Here is a 20950-nt window from a genome sequence, read left to right on the forward strand (position 1 = left end):
AGGGAATGCCTGATGGGAGAAAAAGGAGAATCAAAGGAACTGGACACGCTTCATTCTTGAGATAACATAAATTCTCAAAAGCGCCTCATATTTTTAGAAAAGAAGGTGGTCCAAAGAAAAAGAGCTTATTTATCTTCCCTCTTCAGACATACAGTTCTACTTTTATCCATGATGTGTGTTATCTGACTTGCTCTTGGGCAAGTTTTGATGCACCATATAGAAATTACTGGGTGGGTAAAAATATTTGAATTGTTTCAAGAGAGGAACAATGCAACTGTAACAGAAGAACAGCCACCAGCACCAAAACTGAGAGACGCCACTTGTGGAGATTCCAAGATTTGCTTGCAGAAAATACGGTATTCATGTTGAATGCAAAAAGCCCACTATATTAGGTGATTAAATCACGTCTTACCAGGCTGCACTTTCACCTCAGATAGAGCACTCAAACAAGCTTTTTTCCTTTCATCTCCCTTAGGGAATGGCCTAGAAAGATGAATGATATTTTATTTATCTGCATACTATATATTACTCTATGCACTAGCCTCAAACTTGTTTTGAACTTACACAAACTTCACTAAAAATGTTTCTTCCTGTAATGACAAAGATCACTTACTTCACCACTTCTAGAGAACTTACAGGCTCAAAACCTAACCAGAACATTTTCTATCTTAATGAAGGTTATAGTCTTTGCTTTGTAGATTTAACATTGATTTGACATACAGGTTGTTGACAAACCCAAACAGCATAAGAGATGTGAATGAAATATATGAATGCTCCTCCTTATACAGAAATTTGAGCAAAATTATACCTTTGTAAGCACTGCAGTTGTTATACCAATGTAATTTTCCCTTGTGGAACTTATTCTAGAATAAGAACATTGTTAACTGCAAAAGGACAAACCAGCAAAATGCCTATGCAATTACATGCCTAATTTGTTCACATACTTAGCATGACTGCAGGTGTCAACTGGATAATTGGTAACATGGTTAACGATTAGTACGTACAATTACCTATTTTGCACAGGCACTTGTGTTAACTATCTATTGAAGTCAGTCACACAATTGCATGCTCACCTGATGTAGGAGGATGCAACTGAAAGGTATTACTTACGCTCTAGTTTTAAGCAGTACAGCAGATTACTGAAGCAGCAACGTAACACTTAAGATAATGAAATCATCACAGATGATACATTTATTCATTTATGCCATCTACAAAACAAACAGCATCTCCTCTACGTTGTCTTTACATTGGAGGTGCACAAAAACCAGATTCATTTTAAGGCTGGGGTGCAAAATGCAATGCTTGCAAAGCACAATTATTATCAGTTGCTTAATTATGACTTCCTACTAACAAACAGTGGATTGATTTCATTCTAAATAAAGATATTCAGATCCTAACCCTGCCTTTTAACTCATCCTACTGGGCGAAAACATCTTAACATACATGTAGAAGGCACCTAATATTTGACTGTTTCTGTGATTTAAGTGTCCTTTAGCCTGATGCCCTTATACTGGCAGTTTGCAAAGCTTCATTTTAGAGGAGGTATGTTCCAGGACTACATTTTATATGACTTCCAAATACTTTCATATACCAGAGAATATTTTAAAAATATGCAATGAAACCACACTTACAGACTTAGAGCTTGTGCGCTGAGCTGCTGCCATCCACTGGCAAGCTTTATAAAAGTTAAATTACGTATCCTACTGCAGTCTTTACAGTCAACAGCGAGAATCTCTCTATGAGCAGAACTTCCAGTTTTAAGAGATCATCAATCCAATGTTTATGACATCAAATCTTTCTCCATAACCACAATTTAGAAATGAAGCACAAAGACTTATATATGCAAAAAGAACAATCATCTTTGTATTACACTGCACAATGAAATCTCTTCCAGAAGAAGAAAAGAAAATTTAATGGAGTTTTAGCAGAAGGCAAACCATTTACCTACCCTTGAGTTTTTTTGGGTCTGTGGTGGGTTTTTTTATTTTGTTTTGTTTGTTTTTAAACTCCACACAAAATGCTGATAACAAGTTATAATATGAAAAAAAATGACAGTCAATCTGGTAGACCTAAACAGAGAATTGCTGTTTTTCCTGCCTGAATCATGCTCTGCTTACTGCTCAGGAGAACACTGGCAGCATATCCAAAAAGCCAAATTAACGATGCAGGTGACAACTAGACTGAGGGGATTTCAACTAGGACAAGCGCACCGATTGCTTTACCAATTCCATTCCTCTATCAGTGCACTTTTCTATGGAACCTCATTCCACTATTACCAACCACAATGTATTTGATAAAATCAGATTAAAAACTTAACTTCAAGTTTAGAATCATCTGCTTCCAAAGTAAAAAGTTATAGCTGTTTCAGACGGACTGCTAGCTCAAAGCACAAGCACTGAGATCAGGGCAGATATGAATTATCCCTAAAAGTCAAACTAAAATAAGCCTTTGCATCCTACTACAACTCTTAAGTTACATTTAAGAAAAAAATTCATTTCTTATCATATAGACAATTAATTCTTTTTTCCTGAAAACACTCTCTCAATACCCCTAAAAGTGACTCAGCCTCTTAATCAGGACACTGCTAATTAACAGAACAGCGAGCCCCCAAAAAGCACAATTCTGAAGTTCGGCACTTACTTGATAATGGCTGAAACGTTAGTGATTTTATTAAAGAAATCAAATTCCCGTTGGTAGAACTCCTTGGCTGGACCAGATAATGAGCCAGTTATCTCCTCTACGAGCTGCTCCAGAAGTTCCCCAATGTCAGCTGCACGTGAAAAAGGAAGTATTTGTGTCAGCAGCTTATTTCAGAAAGCCAAATGATAAGGGTGATAGAAACAGCCACCTTCAGATAGTATTCAAAACAAGGTACTGATGCAAACATTGCCACATCTCTTTTGATGCATTCTGTCAGGTAGAACACTTCTACGGAATGGGCCCTACCTCTATAAATGAAAGAGAAGTTCCTAGCTAAAAGGATTCCTCCTGCCAAGAGAGAAGCAGGAAAGAGATTTAGTCTGAACTGAGACAAGGAAAGGAGTCAAGCTAGATTATATTTTAAAGCACTCACGATCTTTTTGGTGTCCTTCCTCATCCAGGTAGATATTAGTTTTCATGTTCCAGATGAATTGGTGAGCCAAGAGCTGGGATTTGGCAGCTGCCCACAGGATGTATTCTCTAACGTAACCCATCTGCAACCATATCCAGTCCAGTAAGGATCAAAGATCATTACAACTCTAGCAGACTCGATACTACTGCTTCTAACAGCTGTTCTTCAAACTCGAAAATATTTAATGGATGGAAAGAAGACCTCTGCAATCTCATTCACATCGCTAAAAAGACCTTTGAAGAATGACAGTGTATTTTAACAGAAAGTGAACTGACTAAACTGTTTTCAGCTTTATTACTGACCTATTCCATTATTCTAATCAACCTTCTTCCCAATTCTGTGCCATTTTCTATCTGTTTTATTTGGATTTCAAATCTCTTTGAACTTACGGCATCTCCCAGTATGTGTACAAAGCACAGTGTAATAGAGACATTGGTCTTGCTTGGCATCACTAAATGCTCCTGTAATACCAGAAATCTAGACCAGAAATCAGTGTCATATGGACTGCACATTTTGGTAGCAAGAACTGCACATGCTGTCACAGTTCCACAGAAATTCTAGAAAGTAAGAACAAACCTACAAAAGAAGTTGAAGTGTACAAGGGAATCCTACTCATTCCAGAAGCTGCATTCCCTTTCCTCTACTTGCAGCTACTTCTGTAGTCTGTAGGTATTTCTACGTTTGACTGATATTAACAGACAAGATGTCTGATGTTCATGCTCTGCATGGCAGAGGGTACTTAAATCTATGCAAAGTTCTCAAAGAATAAATAAATACAGTCACCTACACTACTGGCTGGGGATGTCTTCACCTGAAAATAATACACTGACCAGAGTTCACACACCTTGTGGGCAGGTAACAATGACCTCACATTAATGAACTCTGAACTTGGTCGTCAAGCTTTACTTCCGGCTTCTGCAAGATGAAGCTAAAATGCGATTTCACATACATGATGAAGCACAAGACATCCCTAGATGTCTTCTCTGATTAACTCCACAGCAAAATGATTAAGGATAGTGATTTAATTTCATTACTCTTGTCTCATGCAGACCTTCAAAAGCTTTATTCAGACAGAGTCCTCATCTGGGGTTTCCCATAATAAAATCTCTTTCCTGACAGATGAGCTACACAGCCTCTGGTTTCACAAGTTTACCTGTTCATAAAAGAGGTGAATCTAAAGCCAGCCAGCCTCTAGAGACAATCATTTTTCTTCTATGTATTGGAGATATAGGACAATAACAAGCAACATTAGTTTAAGCTTAAATTTTGTCTGATTTGCAGTTTTAAGTCTAAAAGCTACTTTAAAAATCTGTTTTGTTCATATGTAGCTGTTTCATATCCTCACCTTGTCATACCGAAGTGCCTGCACAATCTGTGGAATGTAGAATAAAATGGCATCCTGAAAGAGAAAAGACGGCAGGTTTTTTATTGTTATTGTTTTAGTAGTTGGAAGGGGAGACAGGTCACATGCACAAAGAAAAGCTCTCTTTAGTTAGGTGATGAGCAAAATACCACTGCCTCTGTATTTTAAACTATATATATGCCACCTCCTCAGATCAAAGTATTTTTCTATCCACTTACTCCCTTCAGAAATATCACTAATAATCATGTATTTTACAATCCTAATACAAGTCTGACAAGTGTTAAAAATCCAGCCTTCTGCTGCTTTAGAAGAAACACCTTTCCACTGAGAAAAGATTTGAAAGGAACAATTTGAGAAGAGCAGCCTGAAGAATTCAGCTTAGTGTGATTTATGACAAAAATGTTGCAAGTACATGAGCCAGTATTACGTGGGACAATCAACTTTAAATTTTCACCCCAATATATTCACATTCTGCAATGTGGTGTGCCCATTTAGCATACACGTCTCTCCACGGTACTAAAATAAAGCCTGTGGCCACTATGACTAAGGCCATAAATTTACTGGGGGAGTTAAGGCTCTCTTGAAACTCATCTTACCGGAGGAAAAGATCGCAGGACTTTAACCCCATATTGAGCTGTTAGAGGATGAGGTGGATACATGCTTGAAAAATAGGAAAGGCCAGTTGGTGGATCTGTTGGTGCCCAGCACAGAACGTGGCTGAGCTCAGGTGCATCAGCATCAATTGTATGCCAGGTAACCAGGTACTGAAAAAGCAGGTCAGACACATTAGGAGTTTATAGCACCCAATAATGTCTGTGTAACACATATCAGATAATAATGCTATAATCTAGCTTCCTATAGCAGGGGAAGTGAAACATGCTACATTTTATTTTACAAAACCACAGCTATTTTATCTAAAGCATTTTTTTTCCATGGAAATCTAACTATTGGAATCGCTTCACCTCCCAGATCACCAGATGAAGTTAGTGAAGTCAAGTTACTAAAAGCACAATACAGGAGTTCTAGCATAGGGAGAAAGAAGAAAGGATGAGCCCTTTTGAGTCAAAGAAGGTTCAGTTTTCCTGTCATCTATTTTACAGGTGATGTACAGAATGCAGCTCTGACAAGACTGTCCCTCACATGACTAGAGTGCTTCACTGCAGATCAGCCTGAGTCTCCTCCATTTTAAGAGGCTTGGCCTCTTGACACACAGAACGGGTTAAGCTTGAAATAATTTCAGCAGCAGTCACCAGTGGTCTTTTTACATATTAAGCAAAAGGAACAGAAATGGTAGCTGTGCTGCAAGTGATGAGTTTTGAGACATTTTGTGTATGGCGAGAATATACCCAAGAGCAAGATGTACCATTAGCTAACTAGCCACCTACTCATGACTGTGATTCTTGCCTCAGCACCCTATTTCCACAGCTGTTCTGTCATTCTCTCCTACAGAGTTATGGTTAGCACTAGAACATACACTGTGTTAAATAAAGACTGTATTTTCCAATATATCTGGATGAACAGGCATACTGGGGCCCTGTAACAGTATAAATATTCACAGGTACCTTTATTGCTTCAGGAACATCACTAACAGCTCCTGGGTCCAACCGAACCAGACGGGTCACTTCTGTTCCAATAGCTTCAGTGTTCTTAAATCTAAGTATAACCAGGAATTCAGTAACATTGTCAGAAAATTTTGACAGCCTTTTCTATTTAAGTGAAGACGAGGACAGCAAAAGGCAGAAAAATATATGCTTAATAAACAAATAGTCCAACCATGATATAATGCACACTGAGGGACCAATATGCTGTCAAAAGAGGATTCAGGAACAACTGGTCCTCATCCAATGCTTTTGTATAAACCACTAGTATGTTAGCCCACTATCGGATTCTTGGCTGAAATATACTGTTTGGGATTCTACAGAAACCAGTGTGCAGAACTCTACTTGGCAAAAACTATCACTGTTGTAAGGGGGAAAGAATTTCCTCTCCCTTCCAGAGCCAACTACGCTAATTCTCCTGTAATTCTTATTAAAGTGCAAGCCAATATATAGCTAGAACACTTCATTCAAAGATACTTTTAGCACTGTTTAAATGCTATGGCTGCTAAAGGGTTAAATGCTATTAAAACCCAAACATGTTTTTTTCTGAACAAAACATATCTAAGTGTTAGCGAAGAATGGGTGGCAGGAAAGGAAGGTGGACTCCACTAGAGCCTGATCCAAATGAGTCTATTAAGTAATCTAGTTCTTTTCATTTCAAAGGTCTCAACCAGCTGTGAAAGTATGCAAGGGGTCTGTAAACAGGAACAAGTGCCATCAGTACTTACAGTGTAAGTACTTGCTCAACTTCTAAGGCAGCAGGAATTACATCAGTTCTTTTTTTTGAAGTATCTCACCTGGTGGGCAGCTGTACAGCAAGATGAGGAGAAATGCTCCAAGCCAGATTTACATTATCCTTCCATTGCTTCTCACTAAGACTAATATACTTAGACCTCCAGTTTGCTACACTGCTCTCTCCGGTTTGATCCAACTCTAGCTCAGGGGAAGACAGTGGGTTGTACCATGTGATTAAGCGTTCAATCTCAGTAGCCTGAGGGAAACAGAAAAAAAATAATGGGCTTTCTGGAAGAAGAATCACTCCCAACTTCATACTTTAGTGTATGCATCCTGCAAAAACAACAGGGTCTTAGAAATTCATGCAGTCTCCCCATTCTTCTGATGACCCACCAGCAATGAGAGCAGTAATGTTCTTCGTTTCATGTAGTACTTGTGTAGCTGCGTACCTCTGTTAGTCTTCTTAGACATTCCTTGAGAAAAGGACAAAATGTTTTCAGTGGCTTTTGTTCAGTATGTTAAATGGTGCTTTCAAACTGTCTACATCTGGCAACATTAACGCTTAAGAACTGAATAACCATAGGACACTTGTAAATTTAGATCAGAGTGACTTCAGAAAGTCAGCATTGCAGCTACTCATTGTACAGTTGTTCTCTGAACATATGAAGTACAACAGGCTACAGGGATATCAATTTAGCCAGTATTGCATTCACTTTAGAAACATGACAGCCTACTAAAAAGAAAGAGCACATAATTTACAACTGTACAAAAACACAGCCGACAATCTAATGTCACTCTGCTGCTCCCAAAAAGCACTAGGGGCATGTTTTCACAAACAAAGCAATTTCCTTACAGGATTTCAATAAATCTTGACCTCCAGACTTATTTCTTCTGTGCTACGGAACTGAACATTCTACCAAAAAACCCAAGGAATTTCAAAACTTTGCTGCTTGCTACCAGTGAGACTTTTTCCGCCCCCTCTCCAAAGTTTGGTACTGATAATTAAACACCCTGCCAGAAGAACAAGAGCCCAATATTAAAGGTAAAATTGACTTTAAGCAATATCTGCATATAAAATATGCTGTCAAGATGGCTGCAATGAGCTGGTTACAATCAAAAAGATACCTGATTTTTTAGATATGGTTGACATGCCACTGGATAAAGGGTAAGTATTTATCCATCCTTGTGTAGCCTGTTGCCGAGACCCAACATTGATATCCAGGTTGCTCCTGGTGTCTTGATTATCTAACAACGGAAGCACAGGTCTGACATAGAATCCAATCAAAGAAATGACAGGCTTTTGAAATGGCATATAAAGGAACTCACCAGGCGGCACGAGTTGGCTGGCTGTAAGATACTTCTTGTCTGAGAACATCGCTGTCCAAAACTTGATCAATATGCTAATATCCTCACGAAGTCTCTTTTCACCTTGTGTAGGGAACTTTGAGGGACAGCTTAAAGAAATCACAGAAATAATGTGAAGTTGAATGTATTAGAAAAAAACAAAACCCCCACAAATCTAATCAAGTCATATTTCTTATTCTGACCAGAATCTACAAGGATGAGACTACACATCACTACATTTTATCCTCATTGCTTTATTTTGCCTGACTGAAGAGTACAAACTTCCTATTATAACTGAAAATTAAGCAGCAGTCTGTCAGCATCTTGGATTCATCTGAAATTTAATATTATGACTGACTGACCTCCTCACATTCAGGCACTTCTATCAATTGTACTGTTTCCTGTTGTGCCCATGTCAAACATTGAAATCATCAGATTCAGTATGGGTATAATTTCAAAACAGTGAAACTATATTTCAGCCACAAACTCTGTAACAGCAATTCTTTATATTTTATAAATCTAGGTACAGTTTTGAGCATTGAATAAACTCCAAAATAAGGAAAGAAAGAACAGAAACATTCCTGAAGGTACTACTTTATAAACCACACATAAAAACTAGAACTTACATCTAAACCTCTTTGAGATGGTTTATGAACTACAGAAAAGCACAAGGAAAAGAAAAGTTTCTGCTAAAATGGGTGAAAAAGGAAAGGAAGAAGTTAAATCACTAGAAGAGAAAGACAGCTGCTGCTTTGAAGTATCATGGAAGGTTCAGGAAATCACACAGACACTTTCAGTGAGTAGTTGCAAACAAAAAAGTACCTGAAATAATCAAAGGCAGTTGAATAAATCTTTTCTCTCAAAACGTTTCGAATAGTTGCATTTGGAACCACATCAGCATGCAGCAAAGACAACCCCAGAGTCAGTAACCTAATAAGCAAAATAGTTGGAGAATGAAAATTTTGTCATTCCCAAAATGGTGACCAATGCAACACCATACAAGCCACAGCTACAGCTGTAACTCCATTCAATTCATTGAAAAGTGACTGTTTCGGAGCTCTTGGCAAACTCTTCTCATTATCATTAGTCTGGTCCTAAAGCTGTGACTGCTGAACCATAGAAAGTTGAATCCTTCGAGTCACAAAAGTGAAAACAATTGGTGGAGCAAAATTATCCCCAACTGATACATTGACTGGATCCATGATGCTGGCAATTCACTATATGAAATTATCCCATTAAGTTTTCTGAAGCACCAAAAATTACTTTCAAGCTAAAGTTAGCTACTTCCACTTTGAAAACAGAGCTTAGACTCTACATCATTCCAGGCTTTTAGAGGAATTTTCACCACTTGAAGCCAAGGACAAGTTATACATTCAGTGTTTAGGTTTTTTTCTCCCACCCCTCTATAACCTTATTTCTTCCACCAAAGGAAAAAACCAAAACTACTCACTTAAATCGGGGTCCAATTGCCGCCACATGCCGATTCAAACTGCCTTTCGCCCCTCCGATGTTCAATGAAAGAGACCGCTGGAGCAGGCTGGAGAAAATCTCTATTTGGTCAGAACTGCAGTATTTGGCTATTTCAAACCTCTGCACCAAAAACTGAGAAAGAGAGAAAGACATGCCATACTTCCTTTGCCTTTTTTTATCTCAACCCGCCCCCCCCCAGTCTTTTCTGTTTCAAACATCTTTCTCCCCTTCAATTATTATGCTCATCCTAAAAGAGCGTGTCTCCCGGCTTTGAGGCAGAAGGACTACCATCATGACTCTACTCCCTTCCTGAATTGTGAGAACAAATAGTGCAGAGTAGCTTAATCACAGCATCACTGCAACACCGCCATAACGTGGGATGTTCAGAAGAAATACACACCTCTATCCAGATGTAATGTGGAGTCACCTCTGGCGGACAAGGCCTTGGCTGGCTCTCTTCTGAGGCTGCTAATGGATCTGCTTCTTTCTGCTCAGCAGAAAACAGGCCAACTTTCTGCTCCACTGTCATTTGCCAGGCTCCTGCCATTTCCCGCATGAACTGCAAAAAGGAAGATACGTGTTTCTTGTTTCAAAAGCATCTTCTTACATGGAAAGCACAATGCTTCTCCACAGCACACACAAGAATCTAATACATCAATTAAAATTCACTGCAACGTTAACGGAGAGGCAGAGACAGGTCTACACATCCCACCTGAAATAAAATGTTTCTTTGACATCCTAAATTACAAAGGGAAGAAAGACTCCTCCAGAAGTTCAGCTAGTAACAGAAAGACTAAGGGCAACAGCAGACAAGCACTGTATTTTACTGAGGAGACTGAACTGTTAGATCAGCTGGTGCCGTCCATCCTCATGCTCTACTGACGGTTACTGCCTCCAACACCAGGACAGCAGAGACAGGCATATGCCAGGTTCTCATGTACTGCAGGACACAGTTTGGCCCATGAGCACATTCAGCTGACAAAGCAAGCACACAACATAAAGATGGCACATAACTCTCTTTTGCTGAACCTGCTCTAAGGAGCAGCATCCTCTGGTAGAAAGGAGGCCCAGCAACCAAGGGCGCTTATCCAATCTCCTCAACAAGATACAAAGAAATTCCCCAGAAGTGCAAGGAAAAAAATGGAGCTGATGCTTAAGAAGTTAAACACTGAAATGTGCATGTAAACTGATCTACGTAAATTTAGACTGATGATATCTCCAGCAAGTGAAACACTTAGTGCTCAACAACAGGAGCAATTACCAGAGGCAGCTTTCTCAGCTGTGTGGGGGCTGTAACGACACCACACTGAGTTGCTTTATTACTATTAGATTCATCCCCACCTCACAAAATACAGCCGGTCTAGCCTATTACAGGATTAGGACACTTGCAAGCCTATTTTTTTTATGCCAGGGTGTAATGCCAGATACCAGAGGCTCTGACTGATGCACAGGGACATCGATTTCTATTTGTTTTAAAACACTATTCTATAAATTGTGGTAGTTCAGAACCTGATTCATAAGCTGCTCAGGCATCTCAGCAGCAAAGTAAATCACACAGCTGAGATCCTAACAGATTTACTTCACTGTATCATTCCTGCTGCTGAGAAAGATCTGCTTCCCACAGTTCACTTTGTGAGGGTGCTCAGACTTCCAACAATACATGAACAGAGACTACCTGGCAGGCTAAAGTGATTAACAATGCGTTTAACATCCTTACTTGACACAGATTCACAATAGCTGTGAATCCCTCAAGATTTTCTCTCTTCCCCCTTGCAGGGACAGAGAAAGAGTTGTTAAATAGCTTCCTACCGGCACTTCAATTCCATTCTTGGCAGCAAGCAGCCACTCCCAGCAAGCAATTGCTGTTTCCATGCCATGTTCATTGAACATTCGCAAGGGTCCCCAACACAGATGATGAAGGAGCTGGGGATCACAGTCTGAAAACAAACATTCACTCAGATTTCTCCAACAGAATAAATAAATGCTTTTCACATCAGCATGAAATTGGCATGCACAGTATGTAATAATCAATTCCTAATAAATAGCTTCTAGTTTAAGAAGGCCCCAATATAAGCCTAATTGAAAAAACTCAAAACACAGTTTTGCTTCAAGTTGATGCATGCTGGGTTTGTATATGGATAGTTTCTGTAGTTTATTACTCTTTGCATTCACAGCCAGAAAGCAGAACTCCATTTGTTTTTCAATACCTTTGCTGCTTATTAGCAGTGCAGTCAACTTAAACATAGCCTGGGTGTAGAATTCAGTGTGGCCCAATTCAAGAGCATCATTCAGCTCTTTAACCATCAGTTTATTCAGGTCAGATGTTCGTCCTGTAGCATTTGAGAACTGAATCATTCCAGAAACCTGTAAAATACAAGGGGTTTTTCAACAGACAACAGTGTTTGTAGGAGTCTAGTTTGGTATTGGTCATGTGCTGATTAAGGAACTCCACAAACAGAGACATCTTTTGTTACTGCTTAGCTAAATCTTTAGCTTTATCTACAATCTAAGAACGTTCTGCAAGACCTACAGTAAATGATCTGTTTAATAACCTAGGAAAATTATACCCTTTATCTTGAAGGTGCTTAAAATAACATAGAACCATACAATAGTTTAGGTTGGAAGGGACGTCATCCCCTGAAAAGCCTTGCCAGAGCTCGTGGACACTCCACACTCACAAGAAATCCTGTACTTACCTCTCCTGCATAGCGGTTGCGCAGGTTAAGAGAAGCCATGAAGTTGGAGTAGTCCTTCTTCACACAAGTTGGTCTTTCAGTTAGCTGGGTTGCCTATGACCAGACCACATCTATCTGTTTATACTGCTCATATCCAACCACTTGTCTTTTTTTCTATTTATACATTCACAGATGTTTTAAGTTTAGTTTTCTTTATGCTAATAAACAGAATAGTATCATGACTATTAGGTATAACAGTACCCAGACTGACAAAAATGAAATAAGGAACGTGTGCATTAATTCCATGTATACAGTTTGAAATATATATGTATTTGTATATACTTTTTGAAAGAGCAAAAAAAGCATAAAAAGGGTAGAATCTCTGGGACTGCTGCTCCCTTTTCGTGAACAGGTAAGGAAGAAGATAGAAGAGTTGATGTGATCTTGGTTCTGCTCTCTCCCTGCAACAGCTTGTTGAACTGACAGTATGCAGAGAGAGTATTTTGCTCCTGTCTTTAAGAACTGTACTAGTAATCCAGGTTTCCCTTTGCAGAAGCACTCAGGAATTTGTCACTCAGAGGCTTCTCCTCAAAAACAAACAAAAAAAAAATTCCTTATACTGTAAAATGAATTTTTTATATTGAGGATTTAATACTAAAATACAAGGCCAGCAAAACCATCAAAAATTCAACACTCATGCAATGCTTTGCTTCAGTACTGCTAATGGCTAGCTTGACTCAGCAATGGATAAACTTTTGAGAACTATTCTTATTACATCTTGGATATAAAATTTGCCTACTATCATCTTTGCATTAGCAATGTCCAGTCCATAGACTAAAGCAGGAGGAAAAACAAACTGCTAGCAATCTGAAAGAGCTTTTGTCACTTGGTTGACATGCAGGAGGGCCCTAATAAAAACACATACTGTTAACTTATTAAGAAAATGACAAAGCTGTTTCTCTTATTACCTTTCCAGTTGTAAAGTTTCTACTTTCTTCCAGCATAGTCTTTACTATATCAAGATTTTTCACCTTGTCCCTTTTGGGAACTATGTGACTACGCTCCTGAGTCCTGGGAGTTCTTTATTGTAATTACGTTTAGTGACTAGCACTGTCTAGAAGGATGACTGTAACAGAGAACCAAAAGGAAATCCTACTAAAGCTGGGTTTGGAGGCAGTTTCAGAGCTGCTGCTAGAAAAAAAGCTGGCTGATGATACAACAGATTATACTGGATGTTTCTCCAGGAGATCAGAAATTATAACAACAAATGAGAAAAAATGAATTGTAAAAAACTATATATAACTGCATGAAATGGTCAATGCAAAAGCATGTTTTGAGTGAACCTATATAAAACTCAGAGCAAATGGGTGTCACCCAACACTCACCTACACTACTATTCTAGAAAGCAGCTCATTTCAGTCTTACACAAAGATATTACTTTCAAATCATTCAAAATAATCTATAGAAATCTCTTAAACAGCATTAGATACAGTTTTATTTTCTTGCTTGTTACCATCTTACTTTTCAGTATTTTACAGAACATGATTGGAAGATACCTTGATTTGAGATGGAAAGAAATAAGGTGTCTTTCTGAGTAACGTTCAAGTGCTATGACAAAGGTGATTTAGAAAATCTGTATTATGTGGCTACACTGAATGTTATAAAATTAACATGATAGCTATACACATGCACAAACAAACAAACAAGAATTGTGCCCAATACTCACGCCCAGGGTGGTATTCTGTCTGTTGTAGCCTGCGAAGTGCAAAACACTTTCTGTAGCCATAGCCAGTCCTGTGTGCTGGGACAAACCTGATACCCAGTTCTGATGTTTGTTTAGGTACTCCTGACAACAAACAAACAAACAAACAAAACCAAAAAGCATTTGTTGGAAAACTACTGTGTTTTTCAAAACAAGGCAGCTCATAAGCAAGTGTTGCATCACTGCAGACTACCAGAAAACTGACACACATACTTAATAATAAATAGACTGTCTCTACTCCCTTTTAGGCATTGCTCCTCTGGCAATAAGAAACTCTGAACGTCCTCCTAAATATGCTAAGAGTAAGACTTGTTCCATTTTGTAAAAGGATAAAGTGATCAAGATAGATACTTGAAGGCTGATGTCTTCTTTAAAAAGAATCACTTTTCACAAAGAGAACCTTACAGAAGGAAATGCTTTGGACTCCATGGAAGAAGGGAATATAGTTATCCTTTTACGTAAGGATAGAATCCCTTGAGTTTTTTTTAGGGAAGGAAGTATAAACTTCAGGTAGAGTTGCAGTGTCCAAGATCTTTGCCAGGCATTGGAACAGGCTGCCCAGAGAAGTGGTGGAGTCACCATCCCTGGACGTGTTCAAAAAACACATAGACGTGGCACTTCAGGACATGGTTTAGTGGGCACGGTGGTGTTGGGTTGATGGTTGGACTCGATGATCTTAAAGGTCTTTTCCAACCTAAATGATTGTATGATCTTGAGCCTCCCCAGAAATTCTGTTATCAGCACTAAGTTAGACACCTCTAGGCAGAATACTAGTCTAACCTGGACTATGCAGTTTCTTCAACTACTCACCAGGGATTAACAGAGACCTGCATTTTACTACAGCGATGCTTTTTGTTTACATAAAAGGTATTGTATGTATTTTATTAGTACATCATAAATAGTCTTTTTTAATCTTTGCTTGTGGTCTTGTGACTGCTTTCTACTGAACTCTGCCACATGTAAGCGTTTACTACGCCCACGCTCAAATTGAAGTCTGTAGTTTACAATGGTCTCATATATTAGCAGTGTTCCTTTGTATTTAAAAAAAAACCCAAAACATAAAGACAGAAAAAGACATCCTCCCAAGAGGGAAACAAGAAACAAGTTTTACATCCCAATCATACATTTCGGTCCAGCTGATATTTTCCGCTAATGCACCAGTATTAAACAAACTTTGCTAGGCAGATGATTCTACTACACCAAATTCTGACCTCTGAAGTAAATCCAGGATGATCAACTGTTTACAAACCTGTTATTTTCAAGATACTCAGGTTTAGACTACATCAAAAGTCACATCAGATCAAAAATTCTAATTATTCTCTGCCAATGCTGTAAAGGAAAACTTAGAGCAACAGAAAAATTTAAAATGATGCTTGGATAGTCTGAAAAAAAATAAAAAACACCACGTAATTTAATTCTCATTTTGAAGATGTGCAAAGATCAAATTCTTTCACAGAAGCAGGCTCATTACCTGTAGATGAGATTTTGTAACTGAGGGAGCCCATTTCATTGCTTCTTGCAGAATCATCCCACAGCGTGCAGCAAAATCCTTGACTATACTCTAGAATCAGAAAGCATCAATACAATCAGTAAAATACAGGATATTTAACAAAAGGCACTGCTTTTAATAGTCTAATAAGTAACATCGGGAGCAAGGCAGGTTGCAGCAACACGATAGTTAAGATTTTCTGTAACAATTAAATGTACCCTTGGTAAGCAAAGAACTGTCATGCTTCGAGTAAAAAAAAAATAGTACGATTCAGAAAAACATAAATACCAAATTTCATATTGTATTAGAAAAACCTTACCTAGGGAAGTATTTTTAAGAAAGGACAATTCAGTGTAGCTCACTAATTCATCTCCTTGGCATAAAAAAATCAGGCATTATTTTGTTGTTTGATAAATCAAGGAGGACCACCTACCTCTCTGGCTTCATGTGTGTCAGGGACAGTTATTCTATATGGAGCATCAGGAATGTCATAGTATGGTTGGTCCTTATGAATGTCCTAAACAAAAACAATTATCAATTCTCAGTAAGATAAAATTCATCATCAGTTAACTTGAACACTACAGGTAACAGTCTCCTCAAACAAGAAGTCTGATTTACCAAACCTTTTTGCTAATACTTGCTCTCAAAGTCAATCTGAACAGTTCTAAGAAATGTTTTTTATTCCAGTTTGGTTTTCAGTATAAATAATTTTAAAAATCCAAAGCCCTCTCCTCAACATTAAGTACAAAAATAAAACTCTATAAAGCATTTCCACCTTAAAAAAATACGAATATGTAATAAATCCAAGGAATATGGATACACATACACAGACTGGAAAGAATATAATCTGACAACCATAATTCATAAAAAAAAACACAAACTAAAAAAAAAACACCACCAAACTTCTATTTCAAATGAGACAGTTTAACAGTTACAACCCACAATGGGTAATCCTGTGTTTTACTCTTGATGCTAAATTTTACTTTCTGAACTACATTTGACAAAAAAATCTCTAGCACTAGTTTTGCTACCTATGAAACAGGGGTGCAAATGCACTCCTTACTTTGCAGAACTAATTTTAAGGTTTTTATCAATCTTAGTGATGATAGCAAAAACAAATTAAGAACTCAAATAAGCATCACATAAATGCAAAACAAAGCAAAAAATTCAGTTCTACTAAAGAAACATGGAAATAGACATTTTATTTCCCTAATAGCATCACTAAAAAAAGGAACTTACTGCACTAAGAGACAGTGACAGTGTCTGCAGAATATCTAGCATAGTCTTCAGCACAGTTCCACTCCACAGCAAGTGAGGAAATCTAGAGCAAGACAGGATTCAGAAACATAATAACCATGGATAGCCGAAGAAGGAAATTATTTTATCAAGAAATGGAGCTGCTCAAAGAGCTAGCTATATACATCACTAGGTAAGCTCATACTCAACATAAGTCACAAAGCTTGCCATGGCTCACAACAGCCTCGCTCAATACAGAATCAAAAGCTCTCCAAAAGCAAGCTAAGGAGAGCTACTTCATAGGAATTGAGATTGCATTTATTTCACGGCCACTTTGGTTTGCTCCATCCATGGGAATAATAAGCAGACACAGACATTTTAAGCAGGGGTTTCAGAGGCCAGGTCAAAAAAAACTATTGAATGTTATTTTTCAAGGAGATGCTTCAGCAGAAGTACCAGCCAAGAAATCCACTTGACTGTTGTCATCAATTGCATAAGTAATGACTAAGCAATGTGAAAAGAGAACAGAAAATGAAATCTACACTCACTTATCTACCAGACCAGATAAGTATTTGTCTGCAACTCTCCTGATCCTCTTGTGAATGTGGTTAAAATTCACCAGCAAGAACTGAGCATGTCTCTCCAGCTCTTCTTCGTTCTCCTTAGTTTTAGGCTAAAAAGCATACCAAAGAGAAGAATGAAGCTCTTAAGGAAAAAGACAGGCACACTTTTATAAACCAAAATGAAAATATTTATACAAACTTAAAATTTTAGTTTCCATGTAACCTACTTTATCAGCCATCATTGTCAGGAAAGCTTCAAACACCTTATCAGCAACAGCTATCACACACTGCATCATGCCTGAGGAATTGAGAGAAGTGACAGGTTTGATTATCAGAATTATGTTTGCTTTATAAACTATGTTTAACAGTTAAAAAGTGTTTATGTTTACTCAGCCAACACTGCACCAAGCTGTTTCAAAACAAAACCAGCATTCTTGGCAAGAATAAAGCAACAGCAATCTAGTGAACATGATTAATTTTGTTATACAGTTGCTTGATTTGTTTTAGTTTTGCATGCCTGGAGATAACTTCCTAGTATCTCAAGCTGCAAGATAACCTAGACAGGTAATCTTACCAGATTTGTCTTTTTGAATTGCTTTATCCTCAAAATAGCAAAACATGACTTGGAACCGATCTTGGTCAGTTGAACGCAACACCCTAGGAAAAGAAGAGTTTTGTGGGTTGGGTTGTTTTGGGGTTTTGTTTTAGTGTTTTTTTTCCTTTTTCTTTTAAACATCCTCAACACAAATCCATGTACTTTAATGTCACAGTACACAACACACACATATGGTAATTGTTCATTTCATGAATTTTAAGTCTCTAGTAAGTGTGATATTGCTATTTGTTTCTACATTGAACTAACAGGGCTTGGATCATAAAATGCTGGTTTGTCACTAATTTTCACACCTCAGGAGTGGGAAACCTTATGATGATGCACTTACACAATCACCACAAACATATAAACACAGTACAATCTTTGGCATTTCTATAGGCTTTGCATTTGTTGAATTTGCATATGATAGAAATATCACTTATTAAAAAAATTGTTTCTAAAATACAGCCCAGATGTTTCTGGAAATGATTCTCCTTGTTGTCAGTTATTATCAAAGTAAAAATACGATTGAGAAGTTTCTTCCTACTTTCCTCACTGCTAGACCTCTACCTCAGCTTTCAGCTACACACTTCTTTGAATAGCAGTAATAAAAACACTTTTAAAGGGGGGGGAAAAAAAAAAAAAAAAAAAAAAGTCTTTCTCAGCTCCTACTTGCCTATTCTATGAGATTAGTGTAATGTGTCTACACTGTCCTTCAGAGGTGCAAGCACAAGACTGTGCAGAGGATACTTTATGCTTGCAAGACATTCTTTTAAAGAACCCTTTTGTCCACCTTCTATTAGTCCTTATACAGAGAAGATCCCATTTTTGGGGCCCTACTATATTATTCCATCCTTTTTATCTACCCCAGAGGCATTTTTGCACAGACGAATTCCCAGTCTTGAAACCTTCAAGAGAACTAATGTGACTCAAAACACTGATTCTCATTTATCTTAGTGTCTGGCAATTCTGACTTGAACATACGCTGTTTTTTTTTTTTTAATTCATCAGTGAAAAAGTATATATATACCTCATATACTCTAGGCGGTAAACAGAAAGGAGATAGGTAGACATGGCAAAGTCCAACTTATTGATCAACGCTGACACTTCTGGAGGAGGATCCAAGAGATTTATTATGGTACTCCGCAATTCATTTAATTCAGCCTAGAGATGAATACATGAAGTTATCTGAAGTGGGAGTACTATGTTAGTTTGTGTTCTGAAAACATTTGCTTTCGGCTATTACTTTTTAACCTTTGCAAACAATATGCCAGGATGTCTTTGTCTGCAGACTAAAGACCAACCTGCTCTGACTCAGCAAGCCACGATTCTTCAAATACAGAATTAAACAGAATTAAATACTGGAGTCAAGCTCCCTGCTGAAATAACTGCTAGTTTCCATGCAGTCATACCAATGAAGAAATACAGTTCCTACACTAAATGCATGTAATTTTGATCAACATCAACCTTGCCCAGCTTCTTAAACTTCATGGGTCTTGCTGTCACAGATGCCACAGAACTAAATATCTAGGCACAATGCAGATTTCTGTATTATTTGGGAGCCAAAGACATTTCATAAGCTGCAACTCTTCAACCCACTTCACGCTGCTACCACAGAGTCCTCAGGTAAAATCTATCCTGCAAACACCAGGGAGAGAGAAGTATCCCATTACCAAGCCAGCAGATAAAAAGGGAAAAAGCTCACTTAACATGTCTTTGAACATTTCTTTGAAAGACTGTGTTGTTTCCTTCCAAAGTTTGTTGTGTTGTTTTTTTAAACACTGCAAGTTTTGTCTGTCTGATACAAAATGGATTAAAAAAAACTATTAAAAGGCTTCCATCTCCATGAAGACTTGGTTTCTACACCTAATCAAAATAGTGTAGCTACCACCCTGAACACTTGTAATAACACTCAATAAAACTAAACGCAAGTCACTTATGTACACTGTTGTCATATTTTTCACTAAAAGGAGGCAGGTTGAATGGGTATTGTGCTATTTCAATAAACCATGGTTACTATATCATTTAACACTGACAGACATTATGGAAGGTGATAATAGAAGAAATTAATTCTTACAGAGGTCACAGTATCATTCTTCATGGCAGAATTGTACTGAAGAACAGATCGAAGTGGTTCTTTGCTAGGAAATGTGAGTAAGGGAGACTTGGTGGCAATTTCACACACACCTTCATACCATTCTTCTGGCCAGAGACCTGCAGCACAAGTATAAAGAGGAAGGTGGGGTGAGGGAGAAAAACAGTATTAGGATTCACAAAGTTAACTAGCATTATCAAGCTTTGTAATACTTCCTAGGGCCAATTTTTCATGCACTTAAGCACAAAAACACTCACCACAGGTGATCCACGTTCCAAACATAGTAAACACGTTTAGGTAATTCCAAGTGAAATTTCTCAATGGGTAAGAAGTTTCTACTTGATTATTGTTGTACCCCATGTGTCTGATCTTCCATTTCGGGAACTTAGCTATCAAAACTCATACCTAACTAAGGCTAACTGCTGTATTAGCTTAGAAAAAGAAAACCTAGGTACAAGAACAAGTTGTACTGTCCTCAATCTCACAGCAAAACAGAGCAAAGATGTAAAGAAATCCTACCAGAGAACTGACATGTAAGCTGTTTGCTTTGTAATGTCTTTATGCCTCTAATTCTATTTCAGCCTACAGTGAACAGTTTTCAGTTACACTTAGATTCAACAAGAGTTTAAATGTGAGCAGCAATGTTGCGCTCTCAGAATTTATACTACCTGATCCTTCCACAGCAAATCCCATCAGCACTGAATACAACCAGAAGTCACGGAAGAGCTTTTGCAACCTCGGCTTGGCCTCCTTGATGGGTGGCAAGCGTCTAGTGAGCTACCAAAGAAATAAAAATTAACATTAGAAAATGGTGGCAGCTACAACAACTTAATTCCATGCTAAGGAATCAATTCACATACCTTCTTTACTATGATTTATGAAGGTGATATCCTTTGTCACCTATAAAAACTACTAT

At 38.0% G+C, this 20950-nt stretch overlaps 1 protein-coding gene across 2 annotated transcripts in view; it reads right to left on the reverse strand.

The window, feature by feature from the left end:
* Positions 1–20950, reverse strand: part of PI4KA (phosphatidylinositol 4-kinase alpha) — a 64312-nt gene that overhangs the window by 8835 nt on the left and 34527 nt on the right. For both annotated transcript variants that reach the window (XM_069795077.1, XM_069795076.1), the window contains exons 20-45: positions 20703–20811; positions 20017–20153; positions 18970–19103; positions 17922–18004; positions 17575–17645; positions 17333–17457; positions 16788–16869; positions 15982–16065; positions 15531–15620; positions 14024–14143; positions 12319–12411; positions 11830–11986; positions 11432–11559; positions 10023–10181; positions 9603–9754; positions 8975–9082; positions 8135–8262; positions 7934–8053; positions 7202–7281; positions 6871–7064; positions 6038–6128; positions 5072–5239; positions 4458–4511; positions 3074–3194; positions 2641–2770; positions 413–483 (exon numbers count right to left, since the gene is read on the reverse strand). In XM_069795077.1, the coding sequence (XP_069651178.1) occupies positions 413–483; positions 2641–2770; positions 3074–3194; positions 4458–4511; positions 5072–5239; positions 6038–6128; positions 6871–7064; positions 7202–7281; positions 7934–8053; positions 8135–8262; positions 8975–9082; positions 9603–9754; positions 10023–10181; positions 11432–11559; positions 11830–11986; positions 12319–12411; positions 14024–14143; positions 15531–15620; positions 15982–16065; positions 16788–16869; positions 17333–17457; positions 17575–17645; positions 17922–18004; positions 18970–19103; positions 20017–20153; positions 20703–20811 (2989 nt within the window). The remainder of the gene's footprint in view (positions 1–412; positions 484–2640; positions 2771–3073; positions 3195–4457; positions 4512–5071; positions 5240–6037; positions 6129–6870; positions 7065–7201; positions 7282–7933; positions 8054–8134; positions 8263–8974; positions 9083–9602; positions 9755–10022; positions 10182–11431; positions 11560–11829; positions 11987–12318; positions 12412–14023; positions 14144–15530; positions 15621–15981; positions 16066–16787; positions 16870–17332; positions 17458–17574; positions 17646–17921; positions 18005–18969; positions 19104–20016; positions 20154–20702; positions 20812–20950) is intronic.

Source organism: Haliaeetus albicilla, chromosome 10 (assembly GCF_947461875.1).
Source record: "Haliaeetus albicilla chromosome 10, bHalAlb1.1, whole genome shotgun sequence".
Lineage (NCBI taxonomy): Eukaryota > Metazoa > Chordata > Aves > Accipitriformes > Accipitridae > Haliaeetus > Haliaeetus albicilla.